Source organism: Gobius niger (genome assembly GCF_951799975.1).
Source record: "Gobius niger genome assembly, chromosome: 20".
Classification (NCBI taxonomy): domain Eukaryota; kingdom Metazoa; phylum Chordata; class Actinopteri; order Gobiiformes; family Gobiidae; genus Gobius; species Gobius niger.
Window position 1 is genome coordinate 65,775 of NC_136871.1, and position 17,620 is coordinate 83,394.

The 17,620-nt window shown below is 42.6% G+C and overlaps 1 protein-coding gene across 1 annotated transcript in view; it reads right to left on the reverse strand.

Annotated features, from left to right (window-relative positions):
- Positions 1–5,393: 5,393 nt before the first annotated feature.
- The window catches only part of pmepa1 (prostate transmembrane protein, androgen induced 1), a 69,242-nt gene continuing 57,015 nt past the window's right edge, over positions 5,394–17,620 (reverse strand). The window contains exons 2-5 of the mRNA XM_079579338.1: positions 12,493–12,647; positions 9,517–9,564; positions 7,657–7,970; positions 5,394–5,725 (exon numbers count right to left, since the gene is read on the reverse strand). Of these exons, the coding sequence (XP_079435464.1) occupies positions 5,440–5,725; positions 7,657–7,970; positions 9,517–9,564; positions 12,493–12,647 (803 nt within the window). The 3' untranslated portion in view covers positions 5,394–5,439. The remainder of the gene's footprint in view (positions 5,726–7,656; positions 7,971–9,516; positions 9,565–12,492; positions 12,648–17,620) is intronic.

A 17,620-nucleotide genomic window follows, 5' to 3' on the forward strand; every position in this document is an offset into this window, starting at 1 on the left:
AAAACTTTCACAGTGAAATCTGATTATTGACTCCTCGAGCTACTTTGGGATTTCTAAAAGTAATGATTCAGGGGCTTTTGTGTTAAATATAAAATAAATCTATACAAAGAGCGGTGTCAGCGCTGGAGGCAGAGACAGTAAACTTTACAGGAGGAAGTGAACGGTCCACTTCTGATTAAAACGATTTTGTTTTTTTGGGATGAAATCATAGAAAGGGTTAGCTTGAAAGTTTCTACACTGTAAGAAAAGGATAATCATCTTAAGGAAGAAATGGCATAAAATGACTTGAATCAAGAGATTAAACCTGAAGTTTGAGCAAGAGAAAACCTCTTATGATGGGACAAGCACATGTTTTCTTAATTCAGATTTGCATCATTTCAAGTGAAAAGTATATTATAGTGGTGTTTCTGCTTGTTCCATTGGCATTAGCTGTGATGTATCTTCTCTTAGATTAGTTCAAATCGACTCAAATTCAACATGAAGAACCTTTACTCAAGTGGTTTTAAGTCATTTATCTAATTTAAGATGGTCATTTTTCCAGTGTAGGCAAGACACATTTATACTGTAGTTCTGCACTGGAAAAAAGGTCCATCTTAAATGAGATAAATCACAGTTGCCTGAATTAAGGGGCTTAATGTTGAGTTTGAGTCGACATGAACTGATATGAAAGAAAAAAATGCTAATGCCAGCGGAACAAGAAGAAATACCACTGGAAATCTGACAAATTAACTTTAAAATCTAAAGTTGATTTTTTTGTTTACTCTCTACTGCCACCTCAGGCCTTACGTGTACCTGCAGTCTCTCCGTTAAAGGAGCTATACCTGACATTTACATTTAAGTTTAAATGTGCTGGTTCCATTGGCAATAACAGGTTTTATCTGATCCAAGACTAGATCAAACACAAACTTAACATTTCATCTCTTAATTCAAGTAAAATGATGTCATTTTTTCCCCTTCAGATGGTTATTCATTTCCCAGTGTGCATGTCTTTATGCTAAAGTTTAACTGAAGTAAGTGTCTGTGTAAACTCATCTTCATCTACTAAAACGACCCCGTACAGATGACGGCTTAACTTGATAACAAGTATCCAATATATTTATTTTTATCCTACAATCATTTCCTGTAGATGTAAAAAAGGTCTGTTTGAGTAGTTGGTAATGACTATAATACTAAAATACAGTTTTTCATTTCAAATCCACTTTTGCAAGAAACATAATAAAGATTTGGTCGACTGAAGTTGTTTTTTTTTTTTTGTGCTGAACAAATAAACTTCAACTGAATTGAAAACGATTAAGCTATAAAGCATAAGGCACAAAATGATAGATACGCAACTTTCTAAAGCTACAAAAACTAAACACATTTGAGAAAACAGGCAACAGGGAGTCGTCCATTTTAACGCCTAACTAGTTTCTACCATTAACACCATGTCTTGTTTTTTTTTCAATAATATTTTGTCATGTTTAAAATATATCAGCTAATTTTCTTAAGCTAACAGTTTTTCCACCATGTTCGATTAGTTTTTCCACTTTTTGGCCTCGACTCTCCTCTCGGGCTGGACGTTTTGGGCGTAATTTGGTCTGGTTCCTGAGGAGGGCGCTGTTGCATAAAGACTGGGCATTACATGAGGCTCTGAACTCAGCTGGAGGTGTTTCTGAAATGCTTTAAAGAACGGTGGGTTTGGTCGTTTCAGAGCGGCGTTTTTGCCAAAGCGATGACGCCGGACGAGATGCTATTAACACTCGTGTCACTTGTCAACACTCCAATGTGTCTAGTTTCAACATCTCGCCCAGCGCAGCGTGAAGCACAAACGGTTCAGCAACAAAACACTAACATATGTGGACAAACTGATGCTGTGGGCTTTACTTTAGTATCTCAGTATTCCAACAAATGGGCAGGACATTTGTTTGAGTGAGTCTAATCAATGCTTTTAAGTAAATTCCATAAAATCTAAACTTGTATCTCCATTTTTAAGTACATTTTATCTTTATAGGGGTTTATGCAGGTGATTTGCAATATTATTAATGCCACAAATGCATTTATCACTTAGTTTAGTAAAAGAATGAAGTAAAATTTGGATATTTTACAGTAAATTTGACACATTGGGCAAAATTTCTATATATAATAGTCAAATGGAAGAAAAAATTACAAAAAATGTCAAATTTTTTACATTGGGCCTCATTTCCTAGTTATCCAAAATGTAGTTAATTTCTGGAGATATAAATATATTTTCTTTAATTCATGTAATCCTTATATTTGAAGAGTTTAGTGATGCTAGGCTAGTGCTAGGCTAGTGCATGTCTATGGTAACTAGTATATAAATGTATATAAACTAATATTTGAGCAGCATCAGCTTCCTGGTTGTAGCTACGCAGCGGCGGAGTGATCTGCTAGCTTACCGGATCTACAGTAGTTTGTTTACCTTAAAGTAGCTTTCTACAAATCAGATATGGCAACGTTTGGAGGACGACCCCATGATTTTGAAGAGGTTTTTAATGCAGGCTACTAGTTACCATAGACATGCACTAGCCGAGCACTAGCCTAGCATCACTAAACTCTTCAAATACAAGGACTGCATGAATAAAAAAAACAATAACATCTCCAAAATCAACAACACTCTGGATCAAGATCAAGAAATTTCATTACTTTGCGACAAAATTGGATTCAATGCCTGCTGGAAACAAATCTTATGTTTTTTAATGACATTTAAGGCCTTCATTTTGGTGTCATTTTAGTTTTGTTGCACCCGATTTGCCATCCTTTCAAAAACGTGTCTCTTAAACGTCACAACTCCACCGTTTCACTGTGTCTCGTGAATGATTTTAAACTTTCTTTGCCCCTTCGTGGTCTGACAGTGGCTGATGCTGAGATTGCGTTCTCTTTCCCGCTGCAGTAAAGTGCTCAGAAATGCTGCGAAAAATACAAAAACAACAACGGACAGGTGTGTATCGCCGTAGCAACAGTGCACAACAACATTCTGATCCCGAGAACCGAATGGCTTTTCGTAAATCCTACTCCAACATCTCTCTCTGTGTTTCTGTCTTTACACCCACAATCAAATAAAACAAATACAACGCTAACTAGGCTAGCTACGTCGAGCTAATGCTACTATGCTAACTCATCACATCGACTTGATTGGTTGAGACATTCGTTCGATGTGGGAAAACAAAAGAAAAAGGGATGATTAACTCATAAAGATGTGCTTCACTGCGCGGTCGAGGTAGTGACAGCCCGCTTTGGGATTCAACGATTCAAGTCTAGACAATTCAAAGAAAAACATTAGAGAGAGTTCTTTAGGAGCTTTTTTCTGATTAGGCGCTCAGGTCAACGTTAGAAAAATGTCTGTTCGGGACTCGTACTTTTTTTGCATAAACCAGAAGATTTGTTTCATAATGGTTAAGGAGTATCATAATAGCGTAGAGTCAGACTTAATGCTAATACCGTGCACTGTTGCTGCTGGCGTGTGATCAAGGCAACGGAAAAAAACTGGCAACTGCTCCGAAAACACAAGTCTGTCTCGCGTCGAATCCGTGCAAAAAATAGTGCAACATTTTCAGCATTTTTTCATAAATAAATCTTAATCGTGCTTTCTCTCGGTTTGCGCACATGCGTTCAGAACAAGTCGGCATGTACGGAGTTCGTAAACGCTAGACGGTTTACGAGATTTTCTCTCTTTTTTTCTAAAACTACGACATATAAAAAGCAAAGTTTAGAAAAATATGCCTACTTTAGACGTAATCTCACTTTTTATCCCCGTGTGGTGAACAGTTTTGTGCAAACCTTCTTCAAGAACGGACGCGGCGGCGGCTCCTATTGGTCAAAATAAGGCATGGACAGAGACTGTTGAGAAATATGTTGGACCAAGGGACTGTGATGTCATCATCATGGGACGATTTTTAAGCAGTTTATTAACCTGTTCCTTGCCGTCCCCCGATCAGAGAGCTAGGGTTAGGAACGGCAAGTGTGATGTAAGATGTGTTTCACTCGCACAGATCTTACACATAATTTTAGAAACTAGAAGGTCTTGGCTTTCAAATGAGGAATCACACTGGCATATACGTTTGTTAAGTGGTGACGTCACAGATCTACTTCCGGGTTCGCAGATGTGCGAGAAACTACAAAAAACTCTTTAATACCACAATCAGTATTTCTGAAACTCAACAGAGAGTTACTGAACAGACTTATTTATCAGGCCCATGAGCCAAACACCTACTGCTATAAAAGTCATATTTGCCATAATCGCTACATCTGGGTTTAGCGGAGATCAATGCTAACGGCGTAGCAGCTACGCTAAAACCTGGAAGTAGCGACTTTAGAAAAATATGACTTTTTTTGCAGTAGGTGCGGAATTTTTGGCTTATGAGTCTGAGAAATAAGTCGGTTCAGTAACTCTCTGCTGAGTTTCAGAAATATTGTTTTTTTCTAAAGTGGCTAGTAGCTAATGATGCTAATGAAGACAAATCATTGAATGTTTTTTGGGGGATCCAATAAAAAGCAACATATTCGGGAAAAAATACTCAGAAAGTACCAGCCCAGAGTTAGCTGTAGCCACATGCTAACTGACGGCCTCGAACAAATGGTCATAACAGGAGTATTTTTCACATTTAAGGCCAACTGATTTTAAAAGATTATAATCTCCCATCTTAACCGACCACATTTTCTCCAGTTTGGCTTTACCCAAATCTAAAAGCTTCTTGAAAAAAGTGTCAAAAATGAGATGAAAATGTGATGGAAACGCAACAAAACAGCGATGAAAAAGTGTCAACAAAAAAGATAATAAAACGTTTTTTAAAAAGTGAAAAAGATCTGTTTAGATACATTTTGTAGCTTTCAAATGAAGCGTTACACTGACCTATAGGCTGGGAGCTCGAGTCAAGAAGCTTTCAGATTTGGGTCAAGCCGAACTGGACAAATACACTTGGTTAAGGCGGTGGGCAAGAGGTTGAACTTAAATGTATTGACAATAATGTTTGATAGATGTTTAGCTACATGTCCCCTTTAACCATGCACGAGTCTCCTTGGTCCAGAAGTTATTACGTCTATGGATGAACCTCCATTTGGAAGACTTTCAGCACTTCTGCTACATCTAGCTTGCTATTTTTAGGAAATCGCTAGGCTAGCTACGTCTAAACTGGAAGCGCTAACGTGCTAAAGTCGTGCTAGGAGCCGCCGCCGCCGCTAACTGTAACTCAAACGCATTCAAAAGCAGCGAAACGGGGATTATCATAAAAGGAAACAGCCCGACAGAGTGGAAAGATTGCAACGTTTCGCTATGATAAGAATGAAAACAGGTAAATATTTATAAGAAGAAGGTGGTGGCAAGGTAGGGGGCGCCATTTTGCCACGGTTACCATCAAAAGGCTCAATGTAAGTGCTCAAAACAGGAAGCGGCCGGTCAGCGAGCCTGATTCCCCTCACGTCCTTCCTGGGTCTCCTTTTTCCTCAGACTTGCTGCGGTTTGTGCGGCTTGTCCTTGCTGTTCCGGCTGTTGCGTTGATCCGTGGCGCCGCGGAACAAGCCGTGTATGATGGCGTGCGGCGTGGCGGGGACAGTTCTGGGGCCGGGGGCGTTTGCAGTTCGATTGTTGCCGTGGGGCAGCGAGGACGGGTGGTAGAAGTGTCCGATCATGACCTCGCTGTACGTGGGGGGGCCGCCGTCGAGCCGCGACTGCTTCTGCGCCTCCAACACGCTGATGCCGGAGTGGACGCTCGGGGGCGGCAACGGCAAACTGAAACAGGAAGGCAAGACAGGGTTTTAATGCTTATTTATTACAGTTGTATTTTATCCAATGCTCCTTTCAATGCTCACTACTGCCACCTCAGGTCTTACGCGTAACTGCAGTCTCTATATTAAGCTCATGCATGACGGCACTTTGGACCCGAATGAACACCTTTTTGAGCGACAGTGCAGGTGGTGAACAGGTCTGGGCTCATTCTACACATTAGGACATGGCTGGAACATGTGGGGGAGGAAAATACCTTGTTTTAATTTGTTTAAACTCCGTATAGTCTCCTGAAGAACTGAAATTATAAACAGCAAATTAGAATCAACGAGCAACTTTTGTGTGTAATTTCTGCAGTTGAATCATATTTTTGTATCTTTGATGAGCCGCTGCAGTAAGAATTTAACTGCACTTAAAGTGCATGTGACGCATTAGACACAATCTTTGCTTAAACATAGTAAACACGATTATATTTAAGATTTAGCTAAAGATTGTACCCAGCTTTCTTTATTTTGGCGTGATGTTTATAGTTTCACTTCCTTATTGGACACCAGCAGGAAGTGACATCGATGATGGGCAACGATTTTAAACTGTTGCCGTGCCGACCATGTAAAGGCAATGTGAAATGAGTCAAAGTGCGCTGGAACTTTATCTTTATGTCACTTCCTTATGTCAACAGCGATGAAAACGGGACAAAAAAAGACAAAAAATTGTGACGAAGACGAACCAGAAAAGCTCCAATAACAATAACAAAAACACGACTAAAAAGTAACAAAAACATGAGGAGGCCTATAAGGCTGTAAACTCCAGTCAAGAAGCTTTGAGTAAAACTGAACTGGATAAAATAAGCTCAGTTAGCGCAGGGGGTAAGAGGTTAAACATTCTAATAAAAATAACTTTTCTGTCAAACATTTCTTCATTAAAATCGCTGCTTCACTGAAATAAAATGATATTCAAGCAACTGATGAACTTGCAACTGATGTCATCCATCTAAATAAGTCATATTTTCAAAAGCATTAAAACCTGTCATATGCACTTCAAAGACCAGACAGGTACGTATCGCCTCGTCTAAGTTGAGGTAAGAACATATCTCAGGATGGAAAAACGGTGGCCTGTTCCTTTAAGGCTTTTGGGATAGTATTGCTTTCTGGAAAAAGGCAATTTGATTGTTTGGCACTGTAAAAATAAAATGATATTGATTGATGGATTTTGATGCTCCTCCCTGCATAAGTTTAGAAAAATACTTTAGACGTAATCTCACTTTTTATCCCCGTGTGGTGAACAGTTTTGTGCAAACCTTCAAGAACTGACGCGGCGGCGGCTCCTATTGGTCAAAATAATAATAATTTATAGAATTTATACAATTATTTAGCGGATATTTATTTTGCATTGCTGGTGCTACTATTTTTTTCGATGAAAATAAAGTTCCACAAAGCTGCATTAGGTCGGTGGGAACTACAACATACTCCGTGCCAATAAAAAGTCACATTTCAGAAATTTAACAATATCTATAAAAATGCAAATTCGACTCTGTGGTTGCTCCGGGTCATAAACACTAGTATCGTCGGAAAGATTCAACTCTCCTGTTCATTGGGCTTGGTTTCTACTTGTAGCAGCAAGTAGCAAGTTTTAATGCCCAAAGACAATATTATTAATGACACACAAGTACTTATAGACTTTAGGCCAAACTTCAAAAAGAGTTGATTTACTGCCCATGTTGTCAATCCACTGTAATGGTTTTTAATGACATTTTCAGCCTATTTTTTATTTTTATTTTTAATGCTTCTTCAACTGCCCATAAAGGAAAGGGTTTTAATGCCCCATGTAAACCTTACACAGAGTCAGCGAAAACATGTACTTTTGAGGAATTGTGTTGCCAATTGGAAAGTGATTGTAAATCCACAAACACCAAATCTAAGTAGTACAATAACCCTCACCTGTTGTGTGAGCAGTGGCCGTGCGTGACCAGCTGCGAGTCGAACACCGTCCTGTTAGGGGGCGCTCTCACCGACTCCCGGTTGAGCTCGCGCTGCTGTTCGGGGTCGCGCAGTTGCAGCGTGCAGGGCCCGGCGTACGGCGGCGGCTCCTCCCCGTCGGACAGCGCTATCGTCGGGGGCAGCTCGATCACGCCCCGCGGCAGGTACGGGTACGTGGGCTGGAACCGGCTCGCCCCGTACGGAGACTGGAACCGCTGGGAGGGCAGGACGGAGGGCTGCAGCCGGTCGGGCGGGCGCGGGCTGTACACCTGCGGCTGGGACCACCAGAAGGGTTACCGTGAGAACCAGGGTGTTTCTGTGACTTATCTATTCACACTCCCCATGTAGCCACAGCTGGCCTTGGGCAGACAATCTGAAGTGTGACAGTCAATCTGTGCCAACTCCAATAATGTGACTCACACCACATTCAAACATACAGTAACCAAGATACTACGACAAAGCCACTGTGCCCAAACTATATCTGACATTACAAGTAACACGAGGCCAAGGTCAAATCTGAACTGAACGGATCCTAGGAAAGGTCCAAACTACACCTAAATTGGACTATTTGGCCTAAAGTAGGTTTCGTTTCCTTGACTTGGACATTTACAGCGATGGATTATCTTCAAGATGTTGTTTTATATTTGACGGATCGCCGCCTTGTGCTGCAACTTTCCGACGACAGGATTTACATGATAGATACAGAGGCTTTATTTGTCTTTGTCTCTAATTCTTACAGTTTTACCAACCGCGTCCTTTTAAAATCGTGGTGATCGCAGAGCTGGTTAATCTTGACAGCCCAAGTCGAAACGTTAGCATTTATGTTTTTTTTTTCTCAGTCAAACGACCTGAACCTCCAAAAAATAAGTAGATGAGTGTCATGTTATAAATTGGTTGCTCTCCTTGGTGAGCTGACATGGTCCTCCGAGCTGCCACCGCACCTTTATTAGCTTTCACATGTGAGAAGAGAAGATCTCGTGATTTAAAGATTATATCTATTGGATCAATTTATAATCAGGGAAATTCACCGGGGTACCCTAGGATTTGGGTGGGTGCTTGATGCCCACAGCACCCACGGGATCCACGCCTATGAGCAAAAGTAACATTAAACATGTCCATCCAGTTACTACTACTAACTACTACTAATCTGAATCCCAGGTGCCATCACTTTGACCAATGAGGCGAGATTTCCTTTCTGTCAGGTCCAATCAGAAGGGGAGGGAGCTTGAGCTTGAAAGGATATTTCAGGATTTTTGACATAGGGCCTCATTTCCTCGTTATCCAGAGTGTTGCTGATTATAAATATGCATATAAATGTCTGTGTCCATAGAGTAGTTTTTGGAATATAACTGACCTGCATCACATTTGAGGGACTATTTTCTAGCAGATCACTCCGCCGCTGCGTAGCTTATACAACCACGAAGCTGATGCTGCTCAAATATAAGGTATTTTAAATGCTAAATGGTTACAATTATTCTATTGACAGACATGTATATGGTTAGTCTGGTGTTATAAGTGATTTGCCTCAGGTGCTCTGTGGAGCGGGTCACACTGTTTTTAATGCAGGCTAGCTGATACCATAGACATGTGCTAGCCTTGCACTAGCCTAGCACCAATATCCATCCATCCATCTTTGCAAACTAGGAGTGGCTTTCAGGCGCAATCATGAGGAAAAGGGAGGACTTGAAATGTCTCCCTCCTCCTTTTGCAATCTTACATCACCCTAACACAGCATGAATGAAACTAAATCTGAAATTGTAGATGACTAAAGCACCGCCCGTCTGTGAACCGTGACTTCTTTCCTGAGACTTCCTGACTCACCTCGCTGAGCGGCGCGTTGGTTCCCTCTGACGACCACAGACTGGCCTCCTGCAAAAAGACGAGCAAACTTATGTATTACTTTACATAACGACTTCCTGTTTTCACAAAGTTTGCTTCTGCACCATCACTCCACATCTGCAGACGGGGTTTTCGCAGGTGCGGAAAGCGAGAAAGAAAACGTACAAGTCATGCGGCACTAATGAAGCTGAAAGTCGGCCAGAGAATTTGCATACAAGTCGAGAGCCAGCGGGGCGAGTCTGAGAGCCGGTTACAGCTAATAGTTTTAAGGTGAACTTACAAAAGAATCTCAGAATACATTAAATCGTGGCCAGACTCGTAAAAAAACAGTAAAAATTAACAGCCCAATAAAGCTGAGGTGTTCCTTGAGAAAGGTTGATTCCTTTTTGTGTCATTGTCTGGAAATGCTTCGTTGTGAAATTGCTAAGTTGGAAGAACGCGTGAGTCAGGCTATTTCGGATTTCTCTTGGAAGTTGTGTTGTCAATAAATACTTTTGTCGCTGCCGTTGGATGTCGTTCCAACAACAGCAGCGCGTCGGAGTAATTACCAGAGGTTTGGCCGTGAGCCTGAGGAAGTCGGCTGAATCAAAGCTACATGACTCTGAATACGGTCATGGCCTGATGGAAGCAGTTAGTTCATGACAGTTTCTAATTTGTTGGGGATGTTTGTGGTTTATAAGTGCAGTTACTGGCCTGGGCTTCAATGTATTTAATAAAACACATCAAACTCATCACATTACCACCTGAAACCTGATCTTTAGTCAAATTACTTCAGAGCACATTTTACTCTGTTGGGAGAATATTTGAGTCTCATCTACTCTCGACAGTTTAACACTTTAGGTCAGACATTGTGAGTGAACAGAGACCAGCACATTTTACTACTACTGCATATAGCAAGTATTAGAGTGAAAAGAAAAGTGTTATCTAAAGCAAAGCAACATAAAGGGCAGTGACAGGATAGATGTAGTTTTAGTTTGGATAAGATGGTTGCAATAATTAACACGGTACAGAGGAAATGACGCCTCATATAATGATGTTTGAACCAATGGGATTTCACAGCCTCTTGGACTGAAACAACTAATCTATTACTGAAATACTTCAATTTGTTGCAAAAAGTACATGCACATTCGTATTTTTGATGTGTGTCTCAGGACAATAATAGGTTAATTATTATCCAATCAGAAAGCAGAATGAGCTCCACTCTTATGTAGTTTATGTAGTGCTGCAGTCGATAGAGCTCAGTGGCTGAACTCTGGAGGTTCTTAGCTTTCAAATGAGGACGGGCTTATTCACATAAACGTGTGCTCGTGCTCATGTGCAGTTTTGAGCAAACTGAGTTCAGCTGTAGAGACTTCTACATTTACTTTAAAGGGGCGAGATGCAAGTTAGCCATTTAATACTCACTACTGCCACCTCAGGTCTTATGTGGAACTGCAGCTTCTATATTAAGCTCGTGCATGACGGCGCTTCAGACCCGAATGAACACCTTCCTGAGAGACAGGATTTCAGAGGCAGTTGAGGTGAACAGGTCTGGGCTCATTCTACACAGGACATGGAAAAACATGTAGGGGGATGATCAGCATTTTTAAACCCCGTATAGTCCCTTTAAGTTTACTCCATCGCCACGTCCTCAAGCGGCGCCACTTTAGCTTCATGTGGGAAAATGTTTGAAAAAAAAACACAATTTTCATGCGCCTTATACAGCCAAGTGATGAAGATAATCTTCAGATGAACTGATTACCAGAATAATTGATAGTTGCAGCTAACGACAGACTAAAATCACAAGTGATATTTAGTCTGGCGACGACCAATTCATTTTCTGGTAGGAGAGCTGTGGTTTACGATCGTCCAGAGCCGTTTATTGGGCTGAATGTCTCTCCTGCGTCTGCACGAGGCCACAGCCAATCGTATCATCGTATCCGATGACGTATGACGTACGAGCTGTAAACTTTCGAGCTAAACTATTTAGAACAAGGTCTAAAGCTTCATCGAAACATAGCGTCGCGTCTGCTGCTGCCATGTTTGATCCGTAAATAAACTTTTTTTTAAATCCGTAAATAAACTACAAGCTTCCGTATATCGAATAGCTTGTCATCATCTTGCCGTCCCTCCTCGTTCTGTGATTGGTTCCCAAATCCATGCGAACATTTGGGCCCTGGTCCCCAGGCTGCTGTGCAGTTCCAAATGATTCGAGCGCTCACAGCAGCACGGTGTTAGCCAGGTTAGCCCTAGTCAGCAAATAGCTCAAAACTGAATCCACGCTCTGTAACGCCATCTGCTGATGATTTCAATGAACTATAATTAATAGTTAACGCTTTATTTCTTTACAATCATTGGACATTATGAGAACATTCTTTTTAAGTTTTGAGCCCCATGAATTTATGACTTCCATAAACAGAGGTCACATGATCTCCTGGTTCTTGAAACACAAAGGTTCTAAATATCACTATAGCCTCAAATGCACTCTTCCTCACTTTCTCCAAACTAATACTCATAAAACAAGACAGCCTCTTACTTTCTACTGAGTTTCTCAAATGTTCTGTCTAAAGCCAATTTTGCCAAACTTTCTTCTTCTTCTGCCTCTGATAGACTGAACTGCTCTGCCTTTTATTGAAAACGTCCTTTATTGTCACACCATGATGTAAAGTGTGAAACTGCAGAGAGTAGATTCACGGCAGAACTGAGCCTCGAGTCCTCTGTATCGCCGAGCCGTTAGTTCTGTTAGCGCGGCAGATCCAGTTCTCTGTATCGCCGAGCCGTTAGTTCTGCGCATCGCCGAGCGTATTAGTCCTCTGTATCGCCGAGCGTGGCAGATCCAGACTGGACTGTGAGGCAGATCCAGACTGGACTGTGAGGCAGATCCAGACTGGACTGTGAGGCAGATCCAGACTGGACTGTGAGGCAGATCCAGACTGGACTGTGAGGCAGATCCAGGACGGGACGGGACTGTGTGCTTACATTAGCGAGCGGCTGGTGCCTCCGTCTGTCCGCGCTGTGTCTGTGGATGAGCGAGCGCGCCGACAGTCTGTAGTGGTTCAACAGGCACGTGATGACCACCACCATCACCATCATCACCACCACGATGACGAGGATCTGGACGAACTCCAGCTGGGCTAAAGGAGAGAGGGGAAAAGGAGAGGGAGAGGGTTAAGTAAAGCTTCACGATATAGTAACCATCAGGTGTAGCGTTTAAACCATAGATATAAGATGGAGTTCTTATATTTGAAGAGTTCCGTGGTGCTAGGCTAATGCAAGGCTAGCACATTTCTATGGTATCAGCTAGCCTGCATTAAAAACAGTGTGACCCGCTCCACAGTGCAGAGCTGTGTCCATAGAATATAACTGACCTGCATCACATGAATGATCGCATTTTGAGGGACTATTTTCTAGCAGATCACTCCGCCGCCGCGTAGCTTATACAACCACGAAGCTGATGCTGCTCAAATATAAGGTATTTTAAATGACTCTATCAACACAGACATGTATATGGTTAGTCTGGTGTTATAAGTGATTTACCTCATGGTTGGCATGGCAACACTTTAAAGTGAACTATGTCACTTCCTGTCAGTGTCCAATAAGGAAGTGAAACTATAAACATCACAGAAATGGCCAAAAGAAAGAAAACTGGGTAAAATCTTTAGCAAAACTTTAAATATAAACGTGTTAACTGTGTTTTAGCAAACATTGTGTCTAATGTGTCACAATGCACTTTAAGTGACACGTGCGTCGCGTCTGTGTCGTTCGATTGAATGAAAGGAGCAGTTTGAGGTCATAATATGAAATGACCAAAACAGGAAGAGGCTGAAGTCATAGTTCAGTTCAGTCGATGCAGTGACAGTGAATCAGAAACCACAAACCTCCAGAGTCATATTCACAAAAAAACAACTCTCTTTCCATTGGTCACTTACTGTTTTAGTCACTGAGTCTTTTCATAACAAATACAATTTTAGACCAAGATCAACAAGGTCTAAACAGAGTCTAAAACTCACCAACAGCTGATTATATTTAAACTGGTGTAAACCACGTCTGGAGAAGAGAAACACCTCATTCAATCGCACGACTGAAGCATAAATGAATGACTTCACACGTATTTGGAAGATCAAATATCTTAAAAAACTGTAATGGAACCACAGTGACACAGTGACCACGGCAGTTTCAGGACAGACAGACAGACAGATACAAAAGAGTGCAGTTTCATTGATGAAAATCTATATCGTTTATATCTTGCTTTTTCGATTTTAATGTGTTTGAATGTTTATATCTCGATAAGATAACGATATTTCTTTCAGCCCTATCGTGTACACAACAATAAAAAAATACGATATAAAAAAGTGACATCACAATAACGACATGCGATACGATATGGTTGAAACCTTATAATAATAAATGTTTAACTCTAGGCTATTTGAGAGATTAAAAAAACACTACATCAAATTATGAGGGTCTATATATCAGCTATTGGCCAACCCTCTTCATACCAGATCCTACTTTTAGGTATATAGATATAACTTTGAATTAATTTAGAGGAGATTCAATTCTAAAGATTTGCAAACATTAAATGTAATACAAAAATGAGGGAAAATTTAAAATGTATCCTGACAAAGCGAGCAAAAAAACCTGAGCAACAAAATGTGCTTTTGATTAAAATCTTAGTATTTTTGATGAACCTGAAGTTGAGCAATGTCATTATTTACTTATATATATACATATACATATATATATATATACATATATATATATATATATATATATATATATATATATACATATACATATATATATATACATTTATATATAATTCTGACTAAAGTCAAACTGAATGCTTTTCCAGACATTTCAGTCACAGACGTTTCCAGTCTCCCCCGTCAGACAGTGCGACAGACACGTCTTTGTTTACAACCCCCCCTCACGCAGACACACAGGGTTTCCCCCGGCCGTCCCCAGGGGCCGCGGGGTGACGTGGGGGGTTGGGGGAGAGGGGGTCAGAGGTCGCGGCAGAGTCAGACGTCTCGCCCTTCCTCCTCCACTCGTCTTCCCTCGGACACAGACAGTGAACCAGACACGGCCGAAACCCCCTCGATATCAATATGTATGAAGAGCGTCTCACACAAAGACAAACGCGAAACCAAAGAGGGGAAGATGATTTGAATTCACAGTGACTCACTTGGCCAGGATATCTGACTGACTGAGCCATTTCAACGTCTGGAAACTGGACTGTGTCACAAATGCTACGGAATTGTACATTTATCATTAATAAGTAACTCTGTATGTCTGTATTTCTTAATGATTTTATGCATAGTAAAAAGAATCAAACACATCCATCATTTATGTTATTAAAGGCTCTACACCTGTTTCTAGTAGTGGTTTAGATTTTGTCCTCCTTTAGTATAACTCAGACATTTGTGGGAAAACACTGTGTATCGATTTATAAAGCATTTGTATCAATTTCATGAACTCTCAGGCGAAAGTTAGGTTATAATTAGGTATCAGGCCTTTAGGGTTAATGTTTTAATGGCATTAAAGGCCTTTTCCCCTCAGCTGAACTCATGAACGTTGTGGTTTTAGGATGGATGGATGGATGGATGGATAGCTGGAGAAAGCTTTGTGCAGTGGTCACACTCTCCCATCATCAATACAAGATCTTGGTGAAACACAACACTGGATCTTTTGGCGTTGGAGAAGCTTATTGAAACAATGACACTGCGAATGCTGAAGACATTTGTGTTTGTTGTTTGTGTTCTTCATCAATAAAGAATGATTATTTTTAACCCATTCTTATGTGAAGTTTGACGGATCTTGCTTGAACATCTGTGTCATAGTCACTTACACTGTAGCTCTGAATCCACTGATCAACATGAACACACGACAGAACAGACATGTTTACGTTCAACTGGAATCACCCTTTGAGCAGAAACTTTTAGCAGCTTTACAAACATAAAACCCAACTTCCTGCTTGTGCAAAGATTTCCTTCGCCTTGAGTTTCCTTCGTCACCTTATGCGCTTCACAACACGACTCAAAGTAACTCCGCAACACAACCAATCTGAAAGCCCTCAGCGCACAACACTGTCTGCCAGAGTTTGCTTTCTGTTTCCTCCGGTCCTTTCATAAGAAATAACAAGCCTTGTCTCAGGCAAAAATGGTAACGCGCTTTGTGAGTGTGTGGAAGGGTATACTATAAACTATAAGTACAAATCACTGTCAAAGATGAGACAAAACGACCTCTTGAAGCCACTTGTAACCCTGAACTCCACAAACGTGTCGCCTTTTCGATGTTCAACACACAATTCAAACACTTTTCTATCCCGCAATCCGTCTTTTTCCCGACTTTTTCCAGAGAACTCACCACACAGTTGCGTTTGCACACATTCTTCATGGTTGTGGCTTCCGGACGGAGGCTGCATTGTCTTTCAGCTTGTGATGGAGGGAAGGAAAAAAAAGTATCCCGTTTTCTTAAAGCTGTTTGATATAAATCCGCTCATTCGGTTTCTGTACAGGCACTTTGTTTATCTTCAGGCACTTTGTTTATCTTCAGGCACTTTGTTAAAATAAAATAAAACTACAAACTAAAAAACAGCTATAAGCTAGGATTAGAAGTCTACATGTCCCAGTGCGTGTGGTGTGTCCTGGTCGGGCCACACTCGCTTTCTGATTGCTGGCTGAGAGTTGGGCCAGACTTTTTAGGCAAATTCCCATAGACGGGAACAGCTGAGCGACCCCCCCCCCCCCCTGTTAGCCAGAGCACAAAAGGCCTGAATGGGACGTCCCGTAAAAAAGGCAGGGGGGGGGGGGTACGGGTAGGTCGCAGACAGATGGGAGAAGCCAAAGACGTGGGAAAGTGAAGCACAAACTCCGGCCCAGACGACTTCCAGACACGGCGCTCTAGACGGGTAATTAGTGAGAAACAAAAAGACCCGGCGGACGGTCGGACTGCGCAGACTTTAGACCGGGATGACTTTACGCTGGGGCGGATGGTCGGACTGCGCAGACTTTAGACCGGGATGACTTTACGCTGGGGCGGACGGTCGGACTGCGCAGACTTTAGACCGGGATGACTTTACGCTGGGGCGGACGGTCGGAGTGCGCAGACGTTAGACCGGGATGACTTTACGCTGGGGCGGACGGTCGGAGTGCGCAGACGTTAGACCGGGATGACTATACGCTGGGACGGACGGACTGCGCAGACTTTAGACCGGGATTACTTTACGCTGGGACGGTCGGACTGCGCAGACTTTAGACCCGGATGACTTTACGCTGGGGCGGACGGTCGGACTGCGCAGACTTTAGACCGGGATGACTTTACGCTGGGACGGTCGGACTGCGCAGACTTTAGACCGGGATGACTTTACGCTGGGGCGGACGGTCGGACTGCGCAGACTTTAGACCGGGATGACTTTACGCTGGGGCGGACGGTCGGACTGCGCAGACTTTAGACCGGGATGACTTTACGCTGGGGCGGACGGTCGGACTGCGCAGACTTTAGACCGGGATGACTTTACACTGGGGCGGACGGTCGGACTGCGCAGACTTTAGACCGGGATGACTTTACGCTGGGGCGGACGGTCGGACTGCGCAGACTTCAGACCGGGATGACTTTACGCTGGGACGGTCGGACTGCGCAGACTTTAGACCGGGATGACTTTACACTGGGGCGGACGGTCGGACTGCGCAGACTTTAGACCGGGATGACTTTACACTGGGGCGGACGGTCGGACTGCGCAGACTTTAGACCGGGATGACTTTACGCTGGGACGGTCGGACTGCGCAGACTTCAGACCGGGATGACTTTACGCTGGGACGGTCGGACTGCGCAGACTTTAGACCGGGATGACTTTACGCTGGGGCGGACGGTCGGACTGCGCAGACTTTAGACCCGGATGACTTTACGCTGGGACGGTCGGACTGCGCAGACTTTAGACCGGGATGACTTTACGCTGGGGCGGACGGTCGGACTGCGCAGACTTTAGACCGGGATGACTTTACGCTGGGGCGGTCGGACTGGGCAGACTTTAGACCGGGATGACTTTACGCTGGGGCGGACGGTCGGACTGCGCAGACTTTAGTCCGGGATGACTTTACGCTGAGGC